Below are 27906 nucleotides of genomic sequence, written 5' to 3'. Positions count from 1 at the left end.
GCTGCGAATACCAAACACTGTTTTAACAGCATGTAACGCAAGAGCATATGCAAGAACATAGCAGAGCCTCCTAGTGAGTGGCCAAAGGCTTGCGTAGCAACTTCAAGCGCCGGTTACAGAGAGTACGGCTTCGATGCCACTTATACAGTCTATTTAACGGCAAGGAAAAAACACAGCAGAAGGGTAATGCGACACACATAAGCGTGTTACCTGTGTGGCGTCTGTATTTCGCGCCGGTTAAAAAGCATGTGTAACAAACAGCACCAACTTTCCCAGCAACAAGCTCTTTTGTTCGATGTCACCTTTTTGTAGTTGTACAAATAACAAGGCGCGCCGACCATGCACACTGCGAGACAAACTGCCAGGAACCGTTCCCATGCAAACAAGAGGACATGTAGTGGTGGTTGCCCATGGCGACACCATGTTGTCTCTTCGTACCGCACCTAAGTTCGTTCGCGTTAGTGGGCTGGTAAAGCGCAGAAAGGAAGGGACATGCATGGTGTCACGAAGGAAGCAAAGACCGTTGTCGCTGTGCTAACGAACGAGCAAGGAGGTGGTATTATATGCATGGCACACAGGAGCGACAGAGTGCTACAACGTCAATGGGTTTACGTATTCAACGATGCCACGGAAGGTTCATTCTCGTCCCGAGCCCAGGTTGCACCCTTCTCACACAGAAACTTTCACTGCTCAGTGAAAACGACTTTTTACCCAGCCTTTGAGCGCTATTGGTGAGTGGTCAGCGGGTCTGTATCGTATAAACACGATCCTATTACTGTATCATATAAGCCCGACGGGCCTACAGCTCTCCTGGTCCTTCTCTTGCCAAGCAACTAATTGGAATTTATAAAAGTGCCTTGAAAAGGCTAAGAAACACAGTAAAAAACAACTAAGAAATACGAGCGTTCCAAATTCTGAACGCTTTGCTGGGCCACGACCGATTCCCTCAAGGATCTCAATCGCGATTCGCAACATATCGTTGAATCACGCAGCGTTCGGTTTCAGCATGTGATGGAAAGTGGACGCGTGCACATGTACAGATGCTTTACATGAGCATAGAAAAAAAACACGTGTGATAACGGTAGCAAATGGACAACGGGGCTACAACTCCGAAAGCGAGTTCACTTCTCAGGTGACACTTTGGTTTCGTGCCTGTTGGAGGCAGCCGCGAACGGTTGCTGCTGCTGAAAGCCCGGCACAAGCGGAGCGGCACGCTGCAGGTCGTCCTCGGTGTGGATCGGCGTGTCGATGCGACCGATGTTGTCGTTTATGTAAAAGAAGTCAGGCGCATTCTGGCACGGCACCGACTCCTCGGGATGGGCGCACGTCAGGCTCAGCTGGTTGAACACGGTCTGGTTGCCACAGAAGAAGCTGTACTGCTGCATTTCGACCGAGCCGTCCTTGTAGATCTCGTTGCAGATGTGGAACAGCTGACAGTTGTTGCTGACGTCGGCGAAGTAGCCGCTCCTCTCGCACTGGAAGGTCGTCTGCACGCCGCCCACCACGAACTCTACGCCATCGGGGAGCTCGTACGCCGCACGGCGGGTCTGCTCGAAAAAGGGTGCGAGACACTCAGTTCACGCTGCATCCGACGCCATGTCACTTCGTATTTAGAATATGAGACGGCTGGAACTTATCTATGTTCGTCCATGTGATATATACAGCTTGCGTTGAAGAACCGCGCTCTGCGAACGCTTGAAAACTGAGCCGTCAGCGTTGATGCTGTTTCACCCAGCGACTCCAATTTAACAAATTTGAGCATCAAAAAATAAAATAATTATAAATAATAGAACTGCCGGAGCGCGTTTAATGTGTACGTTTACAAATTGGTCATCAATAGCGCACAGTAACTGAACGGGAAAATAGCCCAGCGCACGAGCCCGGCTACTAGACTCGAAAAAAATGCATTCGCATCTTATTTCTTAGTTTCAGTAACTTAGTAACGAGTAGAAATGCGGTTCTACTCGTTAAATTTTGCAAAAAGCTTGCGCGATGCAAGGACACTTACCGTGCATCGAGAAACTCAGTAACGGCCAATAATTCAAAACCTGTTAGAATGCCACAGTTACTTCACGTTGTCCACATCCCGCATTTCATGCATGTTCAAGTGTCTTCTAATATCACAAACTTTCAAGTGGTATAAGAGGGTTTATACGGCGAACTTACCCTCGTCTGGACTTTTGCAGCCTGTGCTACCGCCATGAACGCTGTTGTAAAAAAAAAAAACAAGAACACGATATTAGGTCAGTTTGGTTAATGTACATGTGTCAGTGTCATTTAACAAAATGGCGCGAGTACTGAATAACCTTGCGTATGCATAACGACGAAACAGATATTATTTAGCAGTATGTTCAATGGGGCTAGTTCGTTGAACTTTAGAATAAAAACAGGGACAGCGCAACAAAGGACAGAGCACTGCTCCCACAGTCCCACTCCCACAGCGCTCTGTCTTGTTTACTCGCTCGTCCTGCGTTGCGCTGTTCCTGTTTTTATACTAAAGATATTATTTAGATCTCGTTGAAGTTCCAGCTAATCCCACAAAACCGTATATATGCAACGATACAATCGCTTAATTACATTAGGCTGCAGCGGAGTGTAGGCTATCTCGTCAACGTTGACAGCGCTTCGTTTGTTTTGTCGGAGGCGAGTTGCTTTCGTGCAGAAAAAAAGAGAGGGGATGCGGGTAGGAGATGGAGAAACGAAGCGTATATGCTTCTTTATGAAAATGTCTTGTATAAAACTCATTAATAAATAAGAAAATGTTATCTTGTTTCAAACGTGCGACTTCGCGTTTTAGTAGTTTTAACAGGTTGGTATGTATTACAAAGCAACAAATAATAGTAGCAGTGATATTTTTTTAATTATTATTGTCATTAGTTGTGTTCATGAGCGTTGGCGGCTGTAGGTGGCTTTAGCTACCCTTATAACCCAACACCATTAATACGCACGAAACATTTCAAATGCTACAAACAAGAGGGAAAGAAAATAGTTACATCAGCTATGCTTAAAAAATAGAAATGTCACAGTGCACGTGCAAATCAGCTCCGTTAGGAATGTCCCACTCCAAACACAACACTCGCGAACACGAAAACAAGAGCTACGGAAATACAGAAACAAGATTATGTAGGTTTCCAGATAGAAGTAAGTATACGCACGTCTATGAATGGAACGCTTAATTGATATTAAAAGTAAAGTAATCAGATGTAGTAATATTTAGATATGCTTGAATCCTCAAGAAACTGTGCTGATTCTTTTGCAGTACTGTGTGAACATTTTTCTGATGACAAGGCACCCAAGACGCCCATTGGCTTATTATCTAAGGCATATGCAGCTTTTAGTTACCATCATATTTCTTCTTCATTTTATTATTTATTTCATTGTGCTAACATTTTCATACAGCCATTTATCTGGTTGTCGGGTTTTGCTAAAAGCTATAAGCTTTTTCTGGCACGAATTGACAGAAATAAAGGCGAAGCCGTGTGTATGAAGGAAATCAGTGATCAACGTTGACAGTCCGCTATAGCGCGTACTGACTAATGATTACTGTTGTCTTTTTCAACACAGCATGGCTCAGCATGTATTGCTGGAAAGAAAAAAAAACACTAACCGAGGACTATGTAGATCTTCATTATAACGAAGCCACGTGAACTTCCTGGGGGATAATACTTGACCAGCTGAAACAAATATGAAAAGAGAACTTGTGTCTATCACAAGCAAACCACTGATCTCATCAGAGAAAACACTTTGAAATAAAAGAGCGGAGGCGCTATTCAACGATGTTTAGTGTATTATTATTTCTTCCCCTGCTTTCTTATTTTTCTTGTTTCACAAACGAAAGCTAGAAAGTTAGCTAATTGTTTCGTGGGAAGGTCGAATTTATTTTTTGTGATCGGCCGGCTGCATTCGCAAATAACATGTTGGTCTTCGAAGTTAGTCAACGCTTTCTACAGCGTACTCCTCTGAGAATACGGACCGAGGGGAGCACGTCAAGATTGAAGGTGAGTGACACTGCTCTTGATCACAAAAATACTCCGTCTCTATATGTTGTTGCATTATAGTCAAAGATGTCGGTTGCGCCAACCACTCAGAAAAGAATGTACACCGTCTGTCGCAAATAACTCTAGCCCAGGTCACCGGAGCGGGCACCAAGCCTTATGGCGGTGTCTACATCTGGCACACTGGACGTTTCTTGTGCACACTAGAGGGAACTGTAGCGGCTTCAGTGCTTTGAAATGTGACCATGGTACATAGTAACAATTCTATTCCAATGCTATTCGTTTTCGCAATTCGTCGGTGGTCTAAGCTTTGTTCCGCCCACGTTCTCACCGTGTCGCGACTTTACAATTGCTAGTAAGTACAGCGGGGCGTGGCACTTCCGGAGGCGCTGGACGTTTGTACGCATGCGCGAGTAAGAGCGAGTGCGAGAAAGAAAATGTGGCTGCTTTTGCTACTTGAATGTATGGACTCTGCCTAGGCACTACGGAGGAGACGCTCCTTAGAGCGTGTTTTATGCGTTTGTCCTTAGGCGTGCCGGCATTGTGGAATAGGATCGAGTTTGTTTACTCTCGGACGCTTGGGGCCGACGCGGTGAAAGAGGCGAAGCAGCGGGCACTGACGGCCCATTTTGCGACCGCTGTGTCGGACAGACTGTCTCCCACCTTCTGTGCTCGTGCTAAATCAATCGAGCCGGACCACAGCTTTCTTGCGCCTTACGGCGATATACCTTGAAAATGACATCACAGGTGTTTCCGTGGGAGCAGTAGGGACGGTAGTAAAGGCCGGGCCGCATATATTGAAAATCTAGAAGGTGGAGCAGTGCCTTAGCAACCGCGATTGAACGCAAGTGGTTGAAAGGCCGTCTCTGACGCTCGACGCCCCTGCAACCGCTATGAGAATACGTCGCGCTACCCAAACACCTTATACGCTAACCTACATAACCTAGCGTTAACCTAACCAAACGTGACCGACACCCAAAGCCAATCATCCTCGTGGCGCAACCGCTGTGAGAATATGCCTCGCCAGCCTAACGCCTTTTACGCTAACCTAACCTAACGTAACGCTAACCTAACCTAACCTAACGTTAACCTAACCTAACGTGGCCGAGATGCAAAGACAAAAATCGGCACAGCGTAACCGCTGTGAGATTACGCCGCGCCACCCTAACGCCTCTTACGCTAACCCAACCTTACCTAACCTAACGCTAACATAACGTAACGTAACCAAAGGTTAATCCAATCTAACGTTAACCTAACGTGGCCGAGACGCAAAGAGAATAATCCGCACCGCGTAACTGCTGTGAGAATACGCCGCTTAACCCTAACACCTTTTACGCTAACCTAATCTGAGCTAACCTAAACCTAGCCTAAACCTAAGCTAACATAACCTGACGTGGGCGAGACGCAAAACCAATAATCCTCACGGCGTGACATCAGGCAATAGCGTTAAACCGCGGTTGCTAAAGCGCTGTGCGTTTATTTAACTCAAAGGGGACCACTCAAAAATATTCCTGAAAAGTCACGGAACGCAGCATACGAAAAGCCTGCCTAGAGCGAAGATACTGCACCAGGAGAGCAGGCCCAGCCCCTACTACAGCTCCTACTGCGGCTCCGGAAAAATCACTGATATCTTTTTTTTTTAAGGTAGAGCGCCGTATGGGGGGGGGGGCAACAAAGGTTTAATCCGGCACGACTAACTCAGCCCCAGCGCCGCAGGCACGAGGAAGTCTGTGCGACGTGCCTTCTGACACATCACCAAATGGGGCGTCCGTGTCCACTGCTTCACCATTGCCTGCAGCCAGCGTTGGAACGTAAACAAACTCGACCCCACTCCGCAATGCCGGCACGCCTGGGGGACAAACGCATACAACACGAGCAAAGGAACTCCTAAGTGGTGCCTAGGCAAAGTCAGATATTCAAGGAACAAAGGTCCCCAGATTTTCTCTCTGGCACCAGCTCTTACTCGCGCCTACGCAGAAAGGTCGGGCGCCTTGGGAAGTGCATCGGGAAATGCCACGCCACGCTGTATTTATTAGCAATTGTAATAATGCCACCGTGTCGTCCGGTCGTGAACGGGATATTATAATAAAGGAATATGGCACAAAATGACTTTACTTGCTTTTGCACAAGAAAACCCGACACAACATTAAGAAAGTAAAAGAATTGAGCGAAAGGACTCCTTACATTATGCCGGCTCAGTGGCCCTCAACTGCCACCACACGGCACCGTACCAACGCCGGTAACGTTTGTGATGGGTTCCATATTACTTGGGACATAGGCGGGTCCAATATGAAGGGAAACACTTGATTTACAACCAAGACCGCCAAATGTCCTTGGTTGCGAAGTTGAAATCAAGCAAGTACCACAGGTCAGTTTCCTCAAGGCTAGAATTGCGTTACATGCGTCAGCAGGTAAAGTTTAAATGTCGTTTATCGCCTGAATATCGATTATGCATTCCGTTTCATATTCAACCACCGTGTATGCACAAAGACCTCGTGTTACGTGTCAGACCGCGCCATTATGTACAATAGGAGTCATAAAATACGGAACCTAAATTATTTGATTACTTTGAAGGCACTTTGGTACACCCCGCTACCACGGCAATGTATGCCAGTTGCTGAGGTGGAGTATATGGAAATGCTAGAGGACAAAGTTGTACTGGCTACAGCAGTCATATCACGAAACTGTATTTGCTCTGTCCGTCTATCCGTCCGTCCCTCCTTCCGTTCCACTACGCTCCGGCGTGCATCGTCGGGCCATGATCTATGCTCGTTTAAAGAAAGAGAGAGAGAGAGAGAGATGAAGAGGAAAGGCAGGGAGGTTAACAAAATGTCAGTCTCCGGTTTGCTACCCTACACTGGGGATGGGAGATAGGGGTTAGAAAGAATACAGAAAGGAAAACGTTAAAAAAAAGACACACGCACACACGGAGACACACACGCACACAAAAGTCGTTCCAGTTAAAGACGTTCACAAAGGCCAGTAGATCGCAAAAAGTGCTATAGCGCTTGCACGACCTTCTTCTGTGACGTTAGGTCCTTTCGATGTTGTAGAATTTTTTTTCCGATAGCGGTTGGTCGTCCAGTTGGTCAAGTTCGTGGCGAAGGCATTCCCTCTGTGGACTGTACTGCGGGCAGGCGCACAAAATATGGTCAATCGATTTTTCATGGCCGCAGTGGTCACAGGTTGTGGTGTCGGTCATCCCTATGCGGAATGCATAGGCTTTGGTAAAGGCAACGCCCAACCACAGTCGATGCAAGAGCAATGCGTCTCCACGACAAAGCTGTGATGGCGCTAGAAGACTTAACCTGGAATCAAGGGTGTACAGTGGTGAATTTATTAAAAGGGGGTCATTCCATTTCGACGGGGTGCACTGCCGAACAAGCAGGAGGAGCTTCCGTGCAGCGTCAGTTCTAGAAAGTGGAATTGGTACGTGGTGCTAACCTGTATAGGCTGAACGGGCAGCTTGATCGGCTCGTTCAGGGCTGATAATCCCGCAGTGACTTGGAAGCCATTGGAAAGTTATTTTATGTCCTGCATCACTTATACGGTGTAACGTCGCTGTAATGCGAAATATTAGCTGTTCGTGCAGTCCGCGTCGTAAAGGTGACAGTAGAGACTGCAGTGCCGCCTTTGAATCGCAGAAGATCGTCCACTTGTGTGGCGGTTCATTACCAGTGTAATGAAGGGCAGTAAAGAACGCTGGGAGCTCTGTTGCCATCGACGTTGTCGCGTGAGTCGTCTCAAATTTGATTGTTCTGACTTTCGCTGGTATCACGACTGCTGCCGCGGAGCTGTTTGGCAGGACAGACCCATCAGTCTAGACATGTGTAGAGTCACAGTACTTCTCGTACAAAAATAGTAGCGTGAGCTGTTCAAGGGCTGGTGATGATAGATCTGCTTTTTTCGTGATGCCAGGTATTGTGGGGTTGATTTTTCGCTGAGCGAGGCACCATGGAGGAATTGAAGGTCTCGCAGCCAGAGTAAAACAAGCTGGCAATGATTCATCATGTGCGGTTATCGTTTGGCTGAAAGATGTGCGAGGTCTGTCCACTGGTAGGGAGACTAAGTGGTGACGAGGACTCCTGGTTAGATGCCTTATGTGGGTCCTAAGCACTTCAATTTCAATGTGGGTCTTGACAAGGTGTTCTCTAGCGATTGCTATCGTAGGCAATGTTGATGCACTCCGAGACAGGCCTAGACAGATCCGGAGCGCTTGAGTCTGAACACTTTGTATTGTGCGTAGATTCGTTTTTTTTCTGCGTTGGTTACTGCTGGCAAACTCTATCGCAGAAAGCCTAGAAAAACCACCCGTTACAGTTGTAACATGGCCCTTGTCGACATTCCTCAAGTCTTGCCAGTGAGAAACTTGAATAGGTGACAGATGCCTGTCAACTGTTTTTTCACGTTTGATGCGCGAGGGCTCCATGACAAGTCCCTGTCGATTATGACACCTGGAAACTTGTACGATCGAACATGTGGTATTATTTGGCCATTTATCATTACGTTGTAGTTTGTCATGGGTTTGCGCGTAAATGGCACTAGTGCGCCTTTCTCGGAGGAAATTTCCAGGCCTCGATTACGCAGGTAGATAGCAGTTTGGGTGGCGGCTCTCTGAATTCTCGCTCGCAACTGTAGGCGTGTTACTGCCGACGTCCATATGCAGATGTCATCCGCGTACGTTGATAACCTAACTGTGCTTGGCACGTGGTCAAGGAGAGCAATTAGGGTTAGATTAAATAACACAGAGCTAAGTACACTGCCCTGGGGTACCCCGCGGTAGCTATAATGTAGAGAAGTATGGCCTTCCTCTGTGCTTACAAAAAAGGATCGCATGGAGAGATAGCTCCGTATCCATTGAAACATCGCCCACACCTACGTCTGCGAGAGTAGAGAGGATGGATTCATGCGTAACGTTGTCATACGCCCCTTTGACGTCGAGTAACAAAGAAGCGCAGAGACGCTTACGGCATTTCTCATGCTGAATCTAGGTGACCAGGCCGACGACGTTATCGATCGATGATCGACCACGTCTAAAACCCGCCATGGCATCCGGGTAGGTGTTGTGGTACTCCACGTACCACTCCAGGCGTCCTAGGAGCATCGTCTCCCTTACTTTGCCCACACAGCTTGCCAAAGTGATCGGGCGATATGATGAGAGTTCCAACGGCGACTTGCCAGGCTTCAGCAGTGGAACAAGGCGACTTGTCTTCCCGCTTGTTGGTAGCGCAGCATATCTCCAAGGTTCATTGTACAGCTCAAGGACAGCACCTCTCGCTCGCTCACCCAGGTGAAACAGAGCTCGGTAGGAAATTCCATCAGGTCCTGGCGTTGATCTACGGCCACAGAAAGCTAATGCTGCCTTAAGTTCGTGGATTGAGGATGGTAGACCCATGCGGTGATTCCGTGGTGGCGGACAACTACTCGAAGGCGTTGGAATATTGGGATATGTGAGTTGGCTGGATAATCTGACGCAGAAATCCTCTGCCACGTCAATCTCCGATCTCTTTTGAGAGAGGGCAAGAGCCTTGAATGGGAACCGCTGTACGGGGAGTGTCCGGAAACCGCGCACCGTTCTCCATAGTTGCGATAAACGCTCGCGTGGATCTAGCGACTGACCGAAGGCAGTCCAACGTTGCGATTCGAGCTTGTCCAACCGGCGCTTGATCTTCTTTTGCGTGCGTCTGGCGGTCCGTAAATAGTCCATTGTCGTCGTACTTCGGTATCTTCGTTCAGCACGTCGCCAGATTGCTCGAAGTCATTCTAGTTCCATATCAAATTCTGTCAGTTTCGAAGAGAATGTGAGAGTACGCATAGTGTCTTGCACTGCGCTCTTGATTGCCTCTTCCAAGTCGAAAGATGGATTGGCGTCGCAGTGTTCTTCCATCACAGACTGAAATTTAGACCAATCCACTCTTTGGATCGTATCTCGTATTTTGGAAGGGGACAATCCTCTGATCTTGACGTACATGGGGATATGGTCGCTTCCGTACATCTCCATGTCCGCAAACCACTCAGCACGTCTGACAAGGCTTCGTGAGACAAAAACCAAGCCAAGACAGCTGCTGTATGTGGAGCCACGTAGAAACTTAGGACTTCCATCATTCAGCAGCCAAAGTTCATTACTGGAGGCGAAAGATACCAGCGCTCTGCCTCTCGCGTTGATCTTCGAACTTCCCGAGAGTGTATGATGGGCGTTGAAATCTCCAATAATGACCCAGGGATCGGGAGTTGGGGATAGGATGTTTCGTAGTCTTTTGTGACCAAATCGACTTGATGGAGATAGGTAGGCGCCCGCAAAAGTAAAGGTAAAATTCTTTTTCCGTATTGTTAGGTATATATATTGATTATCGAAGTTAGGTGGCACAGGCTGATGTATGTAAGTGAGGTCATGGCGAATAAACGCCAAAACGTTACTGTTTTCACCAACAGTTGACGACATAAACGATTCATATCCAGAAAGCCTGATCACGTTTAAATTGCGTAAAATGGAATACCATGTGCAACGTTCACTCTAAAGTGGCAGAAGTTGAGAGCTCACAACAGGGCTTGCTCCGCATTCACAAAATGTTCGTGCGCTAGAACTTTTCGCAAGAGCGGATGCCAGCTAACCGCGTGATCTGGGACACATCATTAGCGAAGGCGGAAGGCTTATGGCAAATATCACTTGCGAACGAAAAGATTTGTGAGCTCGGCCCCAGTAGCGCGAGTCTGCGACTTCGTGGTACAAGGACTCGCGTCGTCCATGCATTTCATTTCATCACGTGATTCATCGGTTGGCTGGTCCTTGCGATAACGTCCACAGCACATCGTTCGAGCTACACTTATAAACAGCGAAAAGAACTAGTTGCGTAGAAATCTGAAGTAAATGGGCCCATTGTTCGTGGCCCCCGTAGTCTCGCTACAAATTCATTACCGCTTCTTATTGTATGATGACAGCGGGACGTCTACAGATTTATTGATGGCGGAGAAAGTAGAGCCCCGCCGCCGCAGTAGGTCGGTGAAACTGCCCGGCACGCCACTGACGTCGCCGACAGCTCCCGTTTGTTCAACGCTCGAGCGCAATGTCGTGTTTTCTTTTTATCACGATAGCAATTCTATGGACACTCCAAGCTCACTTTCGCCATCGGCGTCGTTGACGCCGTGATGTTCCGTATAAATTCCAAGTGCTATGCATCGCGGCCGCGCGCCGTATACTGTCGGTGCGAGAGAATGTGTGTGCGGATGAGCCGAGAAGCATGGTGGCTCGTTCTCGCGGGCACCAGGAGGAAGGCGGGGAGGAAGGACACCGTCTTCCGCAGGCTTTATAGAGTTTTAGTTGGGCTTCCGCAGGAAAGCTACGGAGGCGACAGTGCGCATGCGCAGTACGCAGGAGCACGCACGGTCTTTCGAGTGCGCCCACAGCTTTTCAAAAGCTGCGTAGCGTCCGCTGCGGGCTCTGCGTGCTTTGCGGGACGTTCTCGCGTGTTCTCACGTGCCTACGAGAGAGCGTTTTTCGATATTTCGATATGGCTCTTGCGGAAGATATGACTCCGGCTTGTGGTTTGACTTGGTGGCGGCTGATATTGCTACACAATTTCAGAAGGCGGCATAAGGCGGCGCTGAGTAGCATACTACCAGCTCCTGCGCGTGCAATTCAGCAACCTCCTTCTCAACTTTTGCGTCCGGCCGCCTATTGCCGTTTCGTGCACGCGCGTTGCTCTACGTGCGCACACCCTCCCGCGCTGCGTGCGTGGGTGGTTGCGGACAGCCAGCTAAAACTGTCTTTTATCTTGAAAGCGATCCGGGGTGGGTAGAGTCTATGCTCGCCGAGGGTTGATGGCTTCGTGTTCCCGTTGAAGTTCACGTTGAAGCGAGAGGCAGCACGAAGGGCAATTAGCTCGCTTCTGCTGCCGCTCTCCTACATGCCAGCGTTTTCCCAGCGAGTGTCTGCTCTCATCGAGTGAGATGTGCTTATGTTTACATGTGCGCATGTGACACAATGCTTGTTAATTTAGTTAGTAAGCGTATGTTTACGAGTTTATAAGACCTATAAAACTAATATCCTTACTACGCATAGCTGTCTAATAATTTGCTATCGCAATAGATGCTCCGCCTTTCAAGTGATACTGCGACATTGTTTCTGACCGCGCAACTAACGCTGGCGGTGCCATTGCACACTGCACTAGGTTTGTATGTTGCGCTTTGTCAACTGTATTCGTATATTTCAATACAAAATGCTTTAACATTTATAGTAGCCATTCGCAGTCCTCGTGTCTGCTCGATTTCTGTCCAGGGTGAAATCACATAAGTGTTGATACATTTGCATATTCAAAGCGAACTGCTTCCATAACGGTCCTCAGACTGCATATCGAGCGAGCAAGTAAACGAAGCCGACACTCACGGAAGCGCGTAATGTAGAGGTTCATCCGCCGGCACAGCAATGGCACAGGCAAAAATACAGCAGCGCCGCCGACAAATGAGCATTCATGAAGCAGCGACTGAACAATGACATCGTGTGTTATGTAAATGGTGGGACGAGCCACAAAAGCGATGTCGACTGCAGCTGAATGGGAGCAAAGCACTGCAGAGCAAGTACCTATTCTACCCGATGGCTTGTGCGTGGCGCTGCGCTTGGAAGGCGAAAAGCAGGGCGTGTATTCACAAAACGGTTCGTATGCAAGAGCTGTTCGTAAGAACAAGTGGCGACCAATGATCACAGCAAACGTATCATTAACGAACGCGATGGGCTCATGAGTAGCTGTTCTCATGAACGAAAATCTTTGTCGATTCGCTTCTAGTTATCCTGCCCGTATCCGCTTAATAGTATTTCAGCATGTCATCGCTTATCCAGAATATGGCTATCCGTGCAAGCCTGCGGCACTATTCGCAGTCGTGTCGTTGCTCGAGCTGCATACTGGGCTCAAGTGTCCCTTATTAGGACTTCCCATTTATCCTCATTCATGCACATATCTGACTAAAGATTCAGAATGTGCCGGTAAAATAGAAAAGTAAAGAGAAGAGCAAAAGAGAAACGTACACGTTATACACGGAAGAACCACCTTGCACTTTTGCATGCGGACAACCCCGGTCTCCTATAGTTTGATGAGGACGCTTGTTTTGTTGTGGTGGTGTGTCAGGAAATCACGAACCGTGCGGCCGGCGCTATACTGATCTGTGAAGAACATCGGACGGACACATTTGGCGCGTCATCGATGTCGAGTGAAACGAAAAGAGCTGCCGTCTATCGGCAAGCACAGCGAGATCGGGGGCCGTTCATGAGCGCCGAGAATGTTTGATGCTTGTTCGTGAACATGAGCAAGACCTAGCAAAAGAAACTGCTCACTAACGTCAAGAGGCAGCCAGTGCTAACGCATTAGCTGCCCCTTCAACGATAACCAAGGATTCTGCCGAACTTTTCCCGCTGCTGTCACGTAAAATATTATTTTCCCTCAATGCAAACGATAGCCTGAAAAATAAAAAGATTAAAATTATCACTCGGTGTTATATTTCTCGTGCGGAACCTGTATGTGTAGGATAGGACGTCGATTCGCAAGATTAATGAGTGATATAAGGAGGAGGAAGGAAAGGCAGGTAGATCAGCCAGACGCACGTCCGGTTTGCTACCTTACTAGAGGGGAAGGAGGTTAAGGGATGATAAGAAAGAAAGGCGAGGGAGGAAGGTACTAGCAATGCGAACACGTGCGGTTGTTCATGACATCACGCCTAGAATCGGTATGAAAAAATATCCTGCACCACTAACAACCCTGTATAGCTCATAGTGCATGCGAAGAAAGAAACGCACGAGAAAGGTCTCGTTTCTCGTCGTTTCTTTTTCCGTCTGTTTCGAAAGACAAAAGCATCAATGGTTGCATAGTGCAGGGGTCCGAAAGTACATCTTTCCCATAAGAGAAGCAAGAAAGTGATACTGCTGGAGTGACAGTTTCAAAAAATGAGGGAAAGCAACGAGCCGATAGCAAAACAGTGTTGCTTACGTACACTCTTTACCAAAAGCTTTGAAGCCATTGCGTGGGTGACTATAGGCTCTATTGCAGGGCTCCTTTAGCAGCGCTCCGAATCTCGGGAAAGTGAAGAACATCGTTCTTAACAGTCTCTGGGAATTTAAAGCAAATAATGCTGTATTGAATACAGAGGCCTGAGAACTAAGGCCAGTCATACACACGCACAGTTGCTCAAAACATTTTACAAGAACAGCACAATTAAGGAAAATGTGAAGAAAAGAAATGTGTCACTCTCCCCAAAACGGGTTATCGCGAAAATATTGGTCCAACCACGTTGGCACCGACCACCACAGCTTACCTTCACACTTGGTCACTACTCAGAAGTGAGCGGGAAATCCGAATCGGCGTCGGAGACGGCGCACTATACAGCTCCGCAACGCGCGTCGTGAAACTGTTGCGCGATGCTTCACGGATCGTCCCAAGTTCCCGCGAGTGAGGCGAACGGTCGCGAAAAAGCAGGATTCCAGGAGGCGTACTATCTCTTATAAGCATCCGCCGAGCTAAGCTTTGTTTTATCTTTATTTTCTCTCCAGGGAGGCCCGGCGCGGGCCGCAGTGTTTCCTTTCCACCGGAGATGCCCATTGGCGAACCGCGTCGAGAACAATTCGTCAAAATGCTCTCCATGCGGACGAAAGGAAAAGTGGCGTCCATTCAGCCGGTGCTGCACGCCGAGCGGTACCCGGCCGAGGGGTCACGGGGCAGCCGGAGCCTATTTGCGGGGCTCCTCCTCGGCGGCCGGGTCGACCAGCGGGCATCGCGATGTTCGGTGCACTCTCTCTTGGTTGGGACGCGACTTCCCTGACCTCCCCCGTATCTCTTCCTGACGTCCTTCCGTCAGTGGCGGCACTGCAGCGAGGAGGAGCGGCAACCCTTGCCTGGACGATCGCTCGCTACCCGCGGTCGGTCTCGTGCTCCAGTCGTTTTCGCGGTTCCGCTGGTCAACGCGTGCAATGGGGTGCATGCGAGCGCAGGCTCGGGGCACACGGTGGGCAGAGAGCTTCGACGGCTGCCTGGCTTCTTTCCTTGCTCGGTTTTGGTCCCTTTTCCTGCTGGTCGGTTTGTTTTTCTTGCGAATCGCACGTTCTCGACTCGTTCAAAGGAGACAGCCCTGACACGCGCAGGCTCGGCCCCCTGCCTCACGCCCCCTTTCCTCCGTCGTCGTCGTATTCTCGGCTGCGCGTTCGTCCGCCCACCGTGCGTGCGTGCGTGCGTGCCAGAGACGGGGTTCGCACGCGTTTATCGGCGCTGGCTGAGCTGGCGTTTTGTTCTTTGTGGTTTCGTCGAGGCTCTAGAAATAGCCAACGGGGATCGACAAACGCAACTGCGTTTCAAAAGCTGGCCCGGTCATTATTGCTTTCTGACAGGGGAGATGGGCGATCCCACTGCTGCTTCGGTTGCTCTACAACCGGTTCGGCAAAAGACAGCGTGGCTCCCGTCACGCATTCTAAAATTCAACTCTGCCCCTCCGTGACCTCGCTTGTGCTGTCTCATTCTTCACGGCACTGCTACCGTGCAGAGCGATGATGCATATGCAGGAGTACTCGAGCGTATGCATACACCTTAAAAACCTGGGTGACTATACCCTTGACATTAGCTGTATGCCTACAACGATTGGAAACCTTTGGATGCGAGCACGTAGCCGAACGGGATTTAGTCACACTGTCACACTTCTCACATGGCTGTGTGCGAAAGAGACGTGAAAGTCCTTGCAAGGCGGAAGTTCACCTATTCTGTACCGCTGCCTCATTCGACCAACAGGGAAATAACGCGTTGTACAAGAAGACTGAAACTTGTCGTTTTTGGTAATACTTTCTGTTGGGTATTGGTGCCGGTCGAACGATAATGAATTTATCGCCGAAAACACGATCACAGAGAGGGGAGGGCATATATAGACAGGATAAGCGCTTGTCATTTCTGTTCACGTTAAGCTTACGGCGCTGTCTAGTAAATGACGTTCTCACCCTATCCCCTATCTCGATTTTTTTCACTTGCCGAGAAATAGAGAAAAAAACTTTCAGTTTCATTAAGGTCAAAAACAGTATTTATTTCGCGCTAGGCAAACAAGAAAGGCATGTGTTTCTGCAAATTTTATACGCAAGAGATAGTTTAAGTGATTCCTCTTTTGGTTCACTTAAAGTCGTGATATGTTCAGAAGAACTCGGTTAATACTTATAGTATAGTCGTTGTGGCTGAATGAAGAACACTTAGCGCTGCGGTTACCTTAAACAAAAATCGTAAAATGAATGGTGGTCCCACATCATACACCGCACAATAAGTTCATAAGCTTCTTGCCTCTTGTTAGTTGGAATACAAATAAAAATGCCTAGAAAAAAGAAAGTGCTCACTGATTGGCATTCGTAAGCTTTGAAACAAGTTCGGTAGGAGGTTGCTGGTTGAACGTGTGTGTGTGTGTGTGTGTGTGTGTGTGTGTGTGTGTGTGTGTGTGTGTGTGTGTGTGTGTGTGTGTGTGTGTGTGTGTGTGTGTGTGTGTGTGTGTGTGTGTGTGTGTGTGTGTGTGTGTGTGTGTGTGTGTGTTGTCAATTACTACTTTTTGCACAACTCTGAATTCGGCAGAGTAGACGACGTCTACCTACAGTGACGAAGTGACGAAGTCTAACCCTTCAAATTACATTTCTTCGCCACAAGCGTCTGACTGGAAGAAGAAGAGAGAAAAAAGAAAAGAAAAGACAGTGAGGTTAGCCAGTGGAAGAACCGGCTGGCTACCCTGTGCTGGGGAAACAGCTAAAGGCTATAAAAGTTGACACAAAGAATAAAAAATAAAGAGATACAAAATTCACGCAATAACTTGATGCAAGTTTGCCTGGAAGGAAAGGAAATGAGCAACGGGTCAAATGATTCGGCAGTGTGCGTTCGAGTCTGTGTATGTGTTTTAATTTCGAACAAGCTTTCCTTAAAAATCGCTTGCGACACCTAGCGCCTTTCCGCCTTTGCAGATAGATCTCTGGAAGAGGTGTAAATTACCCAAGTGAGAGATCTCAACGTTACTGTTATTAATAAAAAAAAAAGATTCATCAATTGCCTCTTAATTATTCACCTTAGGAAAGGTTAAAATTAGCTAAAACGAAGCCAAGCGTTAACCGGAGTCATCTCTGCTAAGCAGAATTTCTAAGACCGGCATCTCTTGCAATATATGTGTCCGTAAAATGTACTACGAAATGCATTTAGCGCACTTTCGCCACGGATGTCTCGAACAGGTATCGCGCGCGAGCGCCCATTCAAAGGGCATCAGACGCGAGACCACGGCGCGAGCAGCCGCGGCGCCGCCCAGCGGTTCACCGAATCACCTTCGAAAAAGCGAACACTGCCAGCAACGCCGTCGCCCGTAGAAGCCGACTGAGCTGGGCCGACACCACAGGGCACTTGACCATCTTTACTGCCTTCATAGGCGTCTTTTCTACGAGAATAATCAGGGGAAACGAAAACAAATGATGCCTAAATATCTTCATTGCAACAAACATACGCCATCAAGAGCAAATTACCTTAATAAAGCAAACCTTTCTATGCTTATTTCCCTAACCATTAGGTAGGCACAAAACGGTAAAGTATCGCCATCTCGCGGATTTGCGTGATGATGATTGCGTGACGTACCGACATGGGACAGATTCTTCGATGGAGCCCAGCGTAAAACACTTCCGCGTTAAAAGAAGTGATATCTACAGCCCAACGAATAAATTACATTCCTGCCACGGTGCCGGAATCGAGTTGCAGATAGGCGGTGATCGACTCCACAGTTAGCGCGGATGATTTCGGAATATTGACTTTCCGAGTCGACTTCAATCAGGCAAAGTTCATTTCTAAACTATTTCATCGTTTTTGCGGCCTAGAATTTTGCTTCTGTTAATCACGCCCCCCAGTTTCTTTCGTCTAAAATTTGCTGCAATTGGATGCGAACGCACCATTATTCATGAGTTGAAAGTATGAAATAATGCGGATGTTTTTGAAGATGTGCGGGCTGCATTCGGTTGGAAATTGCTGGCGACCATGAAAGCGGCGGTGCGAACGGCAAATATGATAGCACTACGCACCCGCCATTCAACGCGTGCTCGCGTGTAGGACGCGCTTAATATGTGTCCGCTGGCATTTTCAAGATAAACGAATAGGCCGGCACCTAGATGACGGAGACGTTTATTTAAGAAGCTATCAGATAACAGAGAAACGGGTCGCCTCAGACCGGTGTCAGGCTTTCGACAAAGGTATTTGACTTTGTCAAGTCGTTTGCAAATGTAGCAGCTGGTTGTGCCCCACAACTGCGCGAAGGATGAAAGTTGTCGGTGAGATCTGCAGCGAAACTAATGTAGCGCTCCTGCTGCTTCCAAGAGCATAAAACGAAATGTCCATATTGGTCTCAACAATGCTCTGAAGAGCCGTTAGAATGTGTGACAGAATACAGTGACTCGAAGATTTTGAGCCGAGATTATGCTCTTATATTTGTATTTCTTTTTTTTTTTTCACATCTTTTTCTCGTCATGGACGAGTTTCGAGAACCTGGCGCCTTCGTGTCTTCAAACACGTACACCAAAAATAAAATAAGATAAATTCTGGGGTTTTGCGTGCCAAAACCACGTTCTGATTATGAGGCACACCGTAGTGGGGCACTCCGGATTAATTTTGACCACCTGGCGTTATTTTACGTGCACCTAGATCTAAGAACACGAGAGAGATAATTTTATTGAGAACGAGCAGTTTGGTCAGCGAGCACTTTTTTTTATATTGCTCCATCGAAATGCGATTACCGCGGCTGGGATAGAACCCGCGACCTCAAGCTCAGCAGCGCAACGCCATAGCCACTGAGCTGACGCGGCAGGTCTAAACACATACACTGCACAGAATGTGTTTGGCACGATCCCTGATCCGAAATGAGCACTGGCACCGCCGGCATCGACAGTACATAAACCCGATTCATTCCTTCACTGCAGAGCACCGAAAACTCTGGAGCATCAAGTCACGACACCATTTTGGACTCTAACGGTACTCCCATGTTTTTTTCTTACTTTCTTTAGCTTACTCTGGCGAACCCGCGCTTGCTATCCGCGGTATTTCCCGTTTGTGGGACGCACAGATTCACGCTTCAGAGGGAAGGAAGGCTGTATCGCCGAAATGGTTTCCGCGCCGGGGCACCATCAACGATGCACGCGCAGTGTGTGCGTGTAGCGTGTATATAAGGCGACGCTCGTTACGTCAAGAGCGCCGCGCTCTCCCAGCGCAAGTCCCGCCAAAGTTCACCGACGCGAGCGCGCTAAATGAACCTTTTGTTTGAATGCCTCTAAACGGAACGAACCGCGGCAACCGTCGGGCGAAAAAGCAGCCCACGCGGTGACGCCCCGACTAATGGCGCCCGGCACGCGAGCGGCGACTGCTGATGCGGCTCGACGTTGCACGTGACCCCTCGCGGCATGCTGCTGAAAGCCCGCTTATAATGAACCTGGGTGGTACACAAAGCCGGCTAGCTCTGTGGCGTAGTTCGGGATAAGCGGAGCGCCAACAAGGAAAGCCAATAGCGTCCGTCGAATTATTTATAATTTAATAAAGCCCAGCGAATATTTGATTCAGTTGACTAATTGAATTAAACTACGGGGATTAACGTCCCAAAGAAACTCGCGGGTTGCGAGAGTCGCCGTGTAGTTGGGGGGGCCTCCGGATCAACTTCGAGCACCTGGGGCTATTTTACGTGCGCCCGAAGCACGGCACACGAGCGTAGTTGTATTCCGATCCCGTCAGAATGCTGCCAGGATTCGAACCCGCGACCTCAGCAGCAGATCGCTGTACCTGCTAAGCCACCGCGACAAGTAGCAGATCAATTGCTGCGAACAGCACCCATGAGTTCACGACTCCTCGATACATTATGAGGCTCACTCTTGATCTTGAGAAGAACCCTCCCGGTACTCCTGTCACACTTGGGAGAAAACTCCAGTGCCACCTTAGGAAGTTCTGCAGACTCACGGATAAGACAATTAATTCAAAGGAGCACGCAGCTTGGCAGTAGCCCCCCCCCCTCCCCCTTCTTTTATGTGATGAATAATGAACCTAAAACACTCGCATGGATGCATGCGATGAATAGTAAACCTGGAACACTCATTAGAGGTAAGGCCTGCAAATATTAAATAGTAATACTAATAAGTAAATATTAATAAGGATTCTCTACAAACTGCAATATGGTGTCAATAATTGTAGCCGATCCTTTACGTTAACAAGCTGATTTCTCAGCTTGTTGGATGGAATGTGTGCTATTCTAAGATCGTATCTTGAGAATGCGCGGCTAAGAGCTTCGCTGACGCTAAGCACATATGGGACGCCAGCGCGTTTCGTGAACGACTTGCCTTGAGACGGTTTTCGATGGAGGACAGGAGCTTCCATTTTGTTAATAAACTTCTTAGGGTACCCGTTCCTGGATAATTCGTGACGAATTGTCTTCAGTTCGTTCTGCATTTCGTGGTCACATGAGCAGATGCGTGTGGCCCGCATCACGAGAGATGAGACAACGTATTGCTTGTGGCAAGCCGGGTGACATGAATTAAAGTGTAAGTACCGGCCGGTATGAGTCGCCTTCGTATGCACGGCAAATGAGAGTCTCGTTCCACTTCGCCGCACGAGGACGTCAAGGAGGGGGAGGCTATTGTCACACTCGTATTCTGTAGTAAATTGTATGGCTGCGTCTGCTGAGGCGAGAAGACGTAGGAGGCGTGAAGCGTCCTGCCTTCGCACAATGCAGAAGCACTCGTCTACGTAGGGGATGAAAACCTTTGGCGCGGGAGCGAAGTCAGCGAGGGCGTTCTGTTCAATGACCTTCATGACCAAGTTGGCGGTAGTAACGGAAATGGAAGCACCCATGGTAGTTCCGTTGGCCTGCCTGTAAAGCTGTTTGTCGTAAGTGAAGTAGGTGTTGCTCAAACAAAAGTCTAAAAGCTCGCAAATGTCCTCTACTTCCAAAGGGGTGCGCTCAGCGAGCGTGTCGTCCACCAGCAGGGCATCTCTGCACGTAGCTACGGCCAGGTCAACAGGCACTGAAGTGAAGAGCGACTTCACGTAAAATGACACCATAATGTCGTCTTCATCCATGGAAATGTCGCGCACTTTCTCCACGAAGGCTGAAGAACTCGAAATGTGCGTCGCTGTCTTCCCGGCGAGTGGGCCCAGCACTTGGTGTAGGTAACCTGATAACCGGTACAGCGGTGACCTTGTGAAGTCGACAATAGGCCGTAGCGGAACACATGGCTTGTGAACTTTCGGTAATCCGTATATTGCAGGTGCGGACCCGCTAGTAGGCAAGACACGATGGTAGAGATACTTTTGCTGCGGTGGTACAAATGTATAAACCTTGGAAAAGGGCTTTTGCAGTTTTGTTTGCAGGTTTACCGTCGGGTCTTTTTGAATCGCGACGTAGGTATCCTCGTCTGAGAGCAAATCCTTCATTTTCTCATTGTATTCACTTCTGTTGAGCAACACGATGGCGTTTCCCTTATCTGCCGGAAGGATTGCAATGGAGGCATTGTTCCGGAGGCCCTCGATGGCTTGTTTCTCAGCAGGTGAAAATCGGGCTTGAGGGCTGCGCGTCCGCCACTTTGACAAAACACCAATGGCGCGGGTGCCCGCTTCTTCTTTTGCTTCGGAAGGAAGTTGAATGATGGCGAGTTCCACGGCGCAGATTACTCTCGCCGGGTTGGGTGAGGCGCCAGTGTTGAAGTTCAAGCCCTTGCGCAGAGCGGCAGCTTCAGATTCAGTAGGCAGGCTTATAGAAGGATAAGTTGAGGACGACTTCCTTGGTTTGGGTGGGTTCCTTCGGCCTAAGAGCGTCGAGCTTACTTTCTTGCGACTTCCTGCACTGGCGGTCTCTTAACGCCGCCATGAAATTTGCATGAAGCTGTACGTCCGGTAAGTACTGAAGAATGGCGTGTTCCAGCTGGCGCCTTGAGAAGAAAGTTTCCGTTTCCAAATCCTTGATTTTCTGTCGGCATTCTTGAGCCCTTGCTGCCAATAATTTCCTCTCGGCTTGTCGAATTATCTTGTGGCCCCACGCTGATGCAACCGGTGTCTTCAAGCACAGACTTTTTGGGACAAGGCACCCCACTTTGCACGTCTGGTTGAAGGACATGTGGCACTAGAAGGCGGCTATTCTGGACGTAAATGCAACAAACAGGCAAATTTTGGTTCCGACGTCTTGCCCGTAGTTAGTTCTGTAGGAAATGTAGTCAAGAGTTCGACGAAAGTTCGTCTGGTCAGGTAACATGATGATGAAGAAATTGCGGTCACTGACCAAGTAAAGGTGAAAATAACACAGAGACGTTTCGGGGTTTTTTTTTTTATTACGTTGTGCCATGCCTCATCCAAGGCGAGCGGCCGAACGACTGACCCAGCGAAATAACATGAACGGTTCCATTTCCTATCACATAACTTTTCGCTGTAAAATGATAATAGCAGGATGATCAGTTAAGGTTATCTACGTGTGTACTCTTTACCCAACGATGATAGCTTAAAATTTATTTGATGTAAGAACGTCCCCACGTGTAAACCACAATTTACTCCGTATTGGCGGTCGCCGTAACCGCGATGGGATATGCTCACGGGCATTCATTGCCCATGGCACGGTGACGTCATGTGTAGTTGGCTGCCCACCGTTTTCTTCTCTCTCTCTCTCTCTTCATATTAGGAGGATTTGCCGGAAGACTTATGTGCTAAAAGAATTAACAATATAGGGCAACGAATAGATGAATGCAGGCCTGTTTGATGCAGGTAGCGTTTTCAACTGAAATATTGGCTATAGTGATATATTTCAGGAATGCCACGGGTCCCATTTCACCACTTTCTCGGGCCTATTGGGTGACCCGCAGCTTCACGTGCAGCGTCGGAGAGATGTCGAGCGTAAAGAGGCAGAGACCGGTAGCTATATACTCGCGATGTTGTTATCACTTTCGTTTACACCGGGCGCGCGCGAGAGAGACTCGCTCAGGTCGCGAGGGCGGTGCGTGCACGCATTTGGAGCGTCAGGACACGGCCGAACAGCGCATATATAAGCAACGTCCCGACGGGTTCCTCTATTTGCCGCCAAAGTGCGTCGGAGAGCGGGTTTTATGTGGGACGCAGACCTCACCAGGTCGCCGGCGGCGATAAATAAAGACCGCCGATGGAGCGTAAAGGTCGCGACTCGGGGACGCTCATCAAGTCTCGAGTGCTGCTGGCGTGATTGCCCGTTTCCTGGTGGTGGTCGACCGCGCGGCCAGGAAATCGTACGCTACCGGTGCCCGCGGGGCGATGCCAGTTGGCCGTATACGCACGTATGCACGCGGATTCCGACAACCAGGCCACTCGTGGGCCCGGCCACGTTTCCGAACCGCGCGATCGTGAATGGCCGGATTGCGGATAGATGCAATCACGATTGAAAGAAAAAAAATCATGAAAGCAGTCGCCGGCGGCGCCGCGCGGCCCTCTGTACAGGTGAGCGCGGACTTCGGAAGAACCGATGAACGCTGCGACGTGTGTAGAGACCGCACTGAAGAGCGTATAGTGGCGCGTGATTGACTCGCCTCGCTTCCGGGAGAAGTCCGCCGGGCTCTTGTAAATGCCGTTATTTCTCAGCGTCGGCATCACCAACAGATGTATGCCGAGGCATGCGCCTCGTATTACGTTCAATTCGTATTATGTGTTCGCGCGCTGTGTGTCTTTTTATCGTGAAAGGTATTTGACGTCATCTACCGGTTGCGGAGCGTTTTCTCGTAACATTTGTCACCCCGGGTCCAGCAGCACGCCTTTCTTTTCGTTTGCTCACGCACCCGGCAAGCGCACTCGCCAAGTCCTCACCCGAACCTATAGTGCAGCGACAGCGTTCGAGCACGATTTAAGGAAAGTAAGGTAATAGTTTAACAATCGCTTCTCCCACTTTAATATAAGCACGGGTGTATAGGTTCTACGCATTGGATGGACTGCCAAACAAAACCTAATATTAACTATGCGGAATATCAACCACCCGCCTTTATGCCTTTTTCATCTCTTAACGTTGCACTGATCATATTTCCGCTTCACCGCGCTTTTCGCGGTCATTGGCTTCCTTCCAGGTTTCTTAGTTAGCCTCATAGCTTCGTCCCCATAGATTAGTACCGGCAGAATGCAGTAATGATATGCATACCTTTCTTTTCAGGAATATCGATAAGTTGCAGCACTTGATTTGGAAGTGCCTTCCAAAGGCTCCTAAGTTTTGTTTTTCTACAGTATTCTTTCTCATGATCCTGGTTCGCTGTGAATACTTCGTATAAAAAAGGTATATGCACCCATTTACTGCTTCATGTATACGCCAACTACAAATCGTTAACTATTGTTCCATTCACGAGGCTATTGAACATTACTTTATATTTTTGCATATTAATCTTCAAGCTTACCCTATAATTCGACGGTCCAGGTTCTTGATCTCTTGCTGTAAGTAATTTTCCGTGCTGCTCAACATGACAATGCCACGGTAGCTCAAAGGCTGTGATGCAGTTCACAGGCTTTATTGCATAGGTGTCTGACGTCTATTACGAGTTGTTCCTGCGTGCGTGGTGACTTCAGGGACTGCACGGCCACTCTTGAGTCGGTGAAGATGGCCCAAGACTCAGCTGTGTGATCTATGATGTAATTAAAAGCTGCCGACAGTGCAGCTTAGTTGAGTGGCTGGAGCTGAAGTGCGGTGACTGAGAGTGGTGGAGATGGTAACACAGACGGAATCCACATGCCAATGGTAGATGATGTAGGTGTAACAGAGCCATCAGCGTAAATATGACGGTGAGCCCTCTAGCTAGTGTTGACAAGCTCTAGATCAAAATATTTCAGCGCTGGACCGGGTGTATTTCTCTTGCTCTTGAACCGAGGTGGTTGAACGGCGCAAGATACAATTATAAGATCTGCGGTGTTCGATCGTCAGTTGACACCGTGTTTTTTTTTTCGTTTAAGAGCTTGGCTAACGTTAGCTGGGATACACGGTAGAAGTTGGCTATGTCAACGTAACCTTTATTAAAGGTCCGCAGTTTCAAACGTTGCACAAGTCGAGTTCGTCAGAGCTGGCTTCTCCACCATACGAGGCTTTGTAAGGAGAAGATCACTCCTGTGGCTGCATTCGTTTCAGACGCAGTAGCCAATATACTGCAATATTTATTTGTGAGTGTTACAGGAGAGGTTACCAAGAAAACATTCAGCGTGACCTCAGGCATCGAACGTGTACCCTGTAATTCCTAAGACTTGTGGTCAACCGGCTGCATCAGCAGGACAGCCGCGTGCACTTCATGGACCTAAAGACCCCCGACGAGCAGTATGCGTTGCTCGTTCCTAGTGTATCGAACACTGATGGACACCATAGCTGTCACAGCTTTCACTGGGAGGATGTGAAAACTTGGGTGTATTAAAGACAATACAAATAGAGCTGATGGTAGCGCTAAAAAGGACGGACACACGATGAAAAGACGACACGACGACGACACGAAGACGACACGACACCTCGTCGTCATGTCGTCTTTTCATCGTGTGTCCGTCCTTTTTAGCGCTACCATCAGTTTTAAAGAATGCATCACCAACTAGCCCAGCACCAAGTTTTATTGACAAATAGAGCGAACACTTTATCTTGTAAAGCAGTACGACTGCGAGTTGGAAAGTAGTCGGAAACGAATTTCATGCATATCGAAAGCTGTCTTAATGCTGGCAAATATGGGTTGACTGATGTCAAAGAAAAGTATGAGGTTGTACAAGACGTTTGGGCGTGGGGCATTTGCAAAATGTTGAATACTTACTAGTCGAATGCTTCTCTTTCGTATCGAAATATTCAATTCCAAGAATATTATATTCGATTGTGGCCAAATAAACTGGGCTATGCTTACTATGAAAATACAACATGAATAAAAATTAGGTCTATGTGATTTTTGAACCAAACTATGTGACCGTACAAGCTGATGTTGGTGAACGCTCAAGGAACAATGATAATATAATCACGAAGAGACGTGCAAGTAGCAGGTTGTTGGCGATAGTCACAGATAGCCGAAACATTTCGCGCTCGTTTCGGAGGCTCTCCCCCTGAGGCTTCGTCTGGCGATGTTACCTAACTCGGTCCGTCGAAATTTTGTTGTTGATTCGGAGGTTTTCGGGATGGATCCATGGTGCGTCGTGCGTCGTCGTAAAAGACTGCTACACCAGGCGCCTCATTGCGTCTTAGAAATCAGACATAGAGCCTAAAACTGTTAGGTTTCTTCACGTGATCAGGGCCGATCACCAAAGTGTATGGAAGCGTGCTCTACGCTGTCGTGAGTTTGTGAAAGTGAATGGGCGCTTCAATCGTCTCAAGAATGCGAGTCCCCGAGACTAAAGAAGAAGGAGGTTACCAACTGAAGTTTATTCATGAAAAACGACGTCATGAATAAATTTCAGTTGTTAGTCCAGCCACCTTCCTGTCGTTTTGTCTATGTCTGCCTCTCGATCTTTTTTCCCCTTTTTCCAAGTTTGCTGGCATTCTCCTAGCATAACCATGTACCAACTAGCCCAACAAGCCACTCTAATAAAAATACCCCGTCTACCGACTGCCGCTTGTCCATGCTCACAGTACGATATTGCATAGAAGCCGAAAATGTTTTTTTCTTCCTTGCGGCTGTGTAAAGTTCAGATAGAAGCTAAACCGAAGCCCCCATTCTTATTTTCAAAAGAAAAACTGCACATGTTCTACATTTCCCAACACCTAGTATGCGAAGATAGTGCACTGCAGCTTCATAGTGGTCAAAGCTTTCTTGAGTCGATTTGGGAGCGTCTTCTTGCTCACCCTTGATGAAATAAGTCTCACGAAAATGGCGAAAGTGTAAAAAACTGCGTAACAGCGAGAGATCCAGAGCACCGGTAAGCCGACCATCTAAGCAAGGTCAGTCGTCTGCTTCATTGCTCATTTTTGGACGACGTGCATTTGGAAGCTCGAACCAACTCGATTCCTCGGAAAGCTCAACGCCGGAAATCATGGACTCTGACAGCGAGTACATAGTAGACACGGGCCGCTGTATGAAGAAGATGCGCCGCACGTCGAGTGAGATGTCTCCATCGAACCAGTGTGAGCAGGAATCCTTCATGGTTTCTCACATGCCACTCTCGACGTCACACAGCACGAACTCCCTCAGCAGGCAGTTTCTAACCGTGTATGTTGAAAGTGTGCCCCTGGGCAAAAATCAACAAAATCAGGATCAACGCTCGAAAGAACATTCTGAGGATAGATGCGAAACAATCAGCAATATTGTAGAAGTTAAAGACCATTCCGAAGTTAAGCGCAATCCCCCTCCGCTCCTTTATTACTTACGGGAAGGAGACAACGACTGGTGTGATTTGCGACGAGGACGTTGAAATCAAGTATGCAGACCTCAAGAGTCTTTTGAGGTCATCGGTGCGCATTTTTGACATTTGCCGCTAGAGGAATTCCCGGTGCATCAGGTTTATATTTGCTTCTTCGACAATTACTAGCGTCTGTCAAAGGGGGCTACGTGATGCACCGTGTAAGACCATTGGTTCCGAGGCCTCTTCAGTGCCGAAAATGTCTAAAGATAGGTCACGTGAGCGCTGTTTGTAAAAGTGAAGTCACCTGGCCACGCTGCGGCAGACAGCATAATACTGCCGACTGTGATGCGTCTGACGCATCACATTCGGCAGTATTACGTTTACGAGCGTTTACGTTTACGTTTACGAGCGTTTTACAAAATTCTTACTCACAAATTTTATGCGCTTTAGGTGTATTCTTAGGTGCAGTTTACAAAATTGTAACATAGTTCTTTATTGCTGAGTTACAGAGTTGTAAATATTAGAGTACAGTGCCTCTTTCTTTAATTTTGCAATTATCAAGAATATTTGTTGAAAAAATATCTCCCATAAATTTAAAATATACTTCTAATTGTTTCTGAATTTGAACA

General features: G+C 48.1%; 1 protein-coding gene across 1 annotated transcript; it reads right to left on the bottom strand.

The window, feature by feature from the left end:
- On the bottom strand, positions 1–27078 carry LOC142560562 (uncharacterized). Its single transcript, XM_075672801.1, has 3 exons — positions 26937–27078; positions 20720–21723; positions 1–1547 (listed from the first exon to the last, which is right to left on the bottom strand). The coding sequence occupies exons 1-3, from the start codon at positions 27076–27078 to the stop codon at positions 1122–1124; spliced, it is 1572 nt and encodes a 523-aa protein (XP_075528916.1). The 3' UTR covers positions 1–1121.
- Between the last annotated feature and the right edge of the window lie 828 nt (positions 27079–27906).

Source organism: Dermacentor variabilis, chromosome 1 (assembly GCF_050947875.1).
Source record: "Dermacentor variabilis isolate Ectoservices chromosome 1, ASM5094787v1, whole genome shotgun sequence".
Lineage (NCBI taxonomy): Eukaryota > Metazoa > Arthropoda > Arachnida > Ixodida > Ixodidae > Dermacentor > Dermacentor variabilis.
This window is presented reverse-complemented; position numbering and strand designations above follow the sequence as displayed.

Excerpts from the sequence above, each read along its gene's own strand:
- LOC142560562 (XM_075672801.1), bottom strand. The coding sequence starts at position 27,078 with ATGAAGGATTCCTGCTCACACTGGTTCGATGGAGACATCTCACTCGAC. Across the intron at positions 21,724-26,936 it reads TGAGCTTTCCGAGGAATCGA|CTGCCGCTCTGCGCAAGGGC; the intron begins GTTGGTTCGAGC and ends CTGAATCTGAAG. Across the intron at positions 1,548-20,719 it reads TAGACGAGTGCTTCTGCATT|ACCCGCCGTGCGGCGTACGA; the intron begins GTGCGAAGGCAG and ends TTTTTCGAGCAG.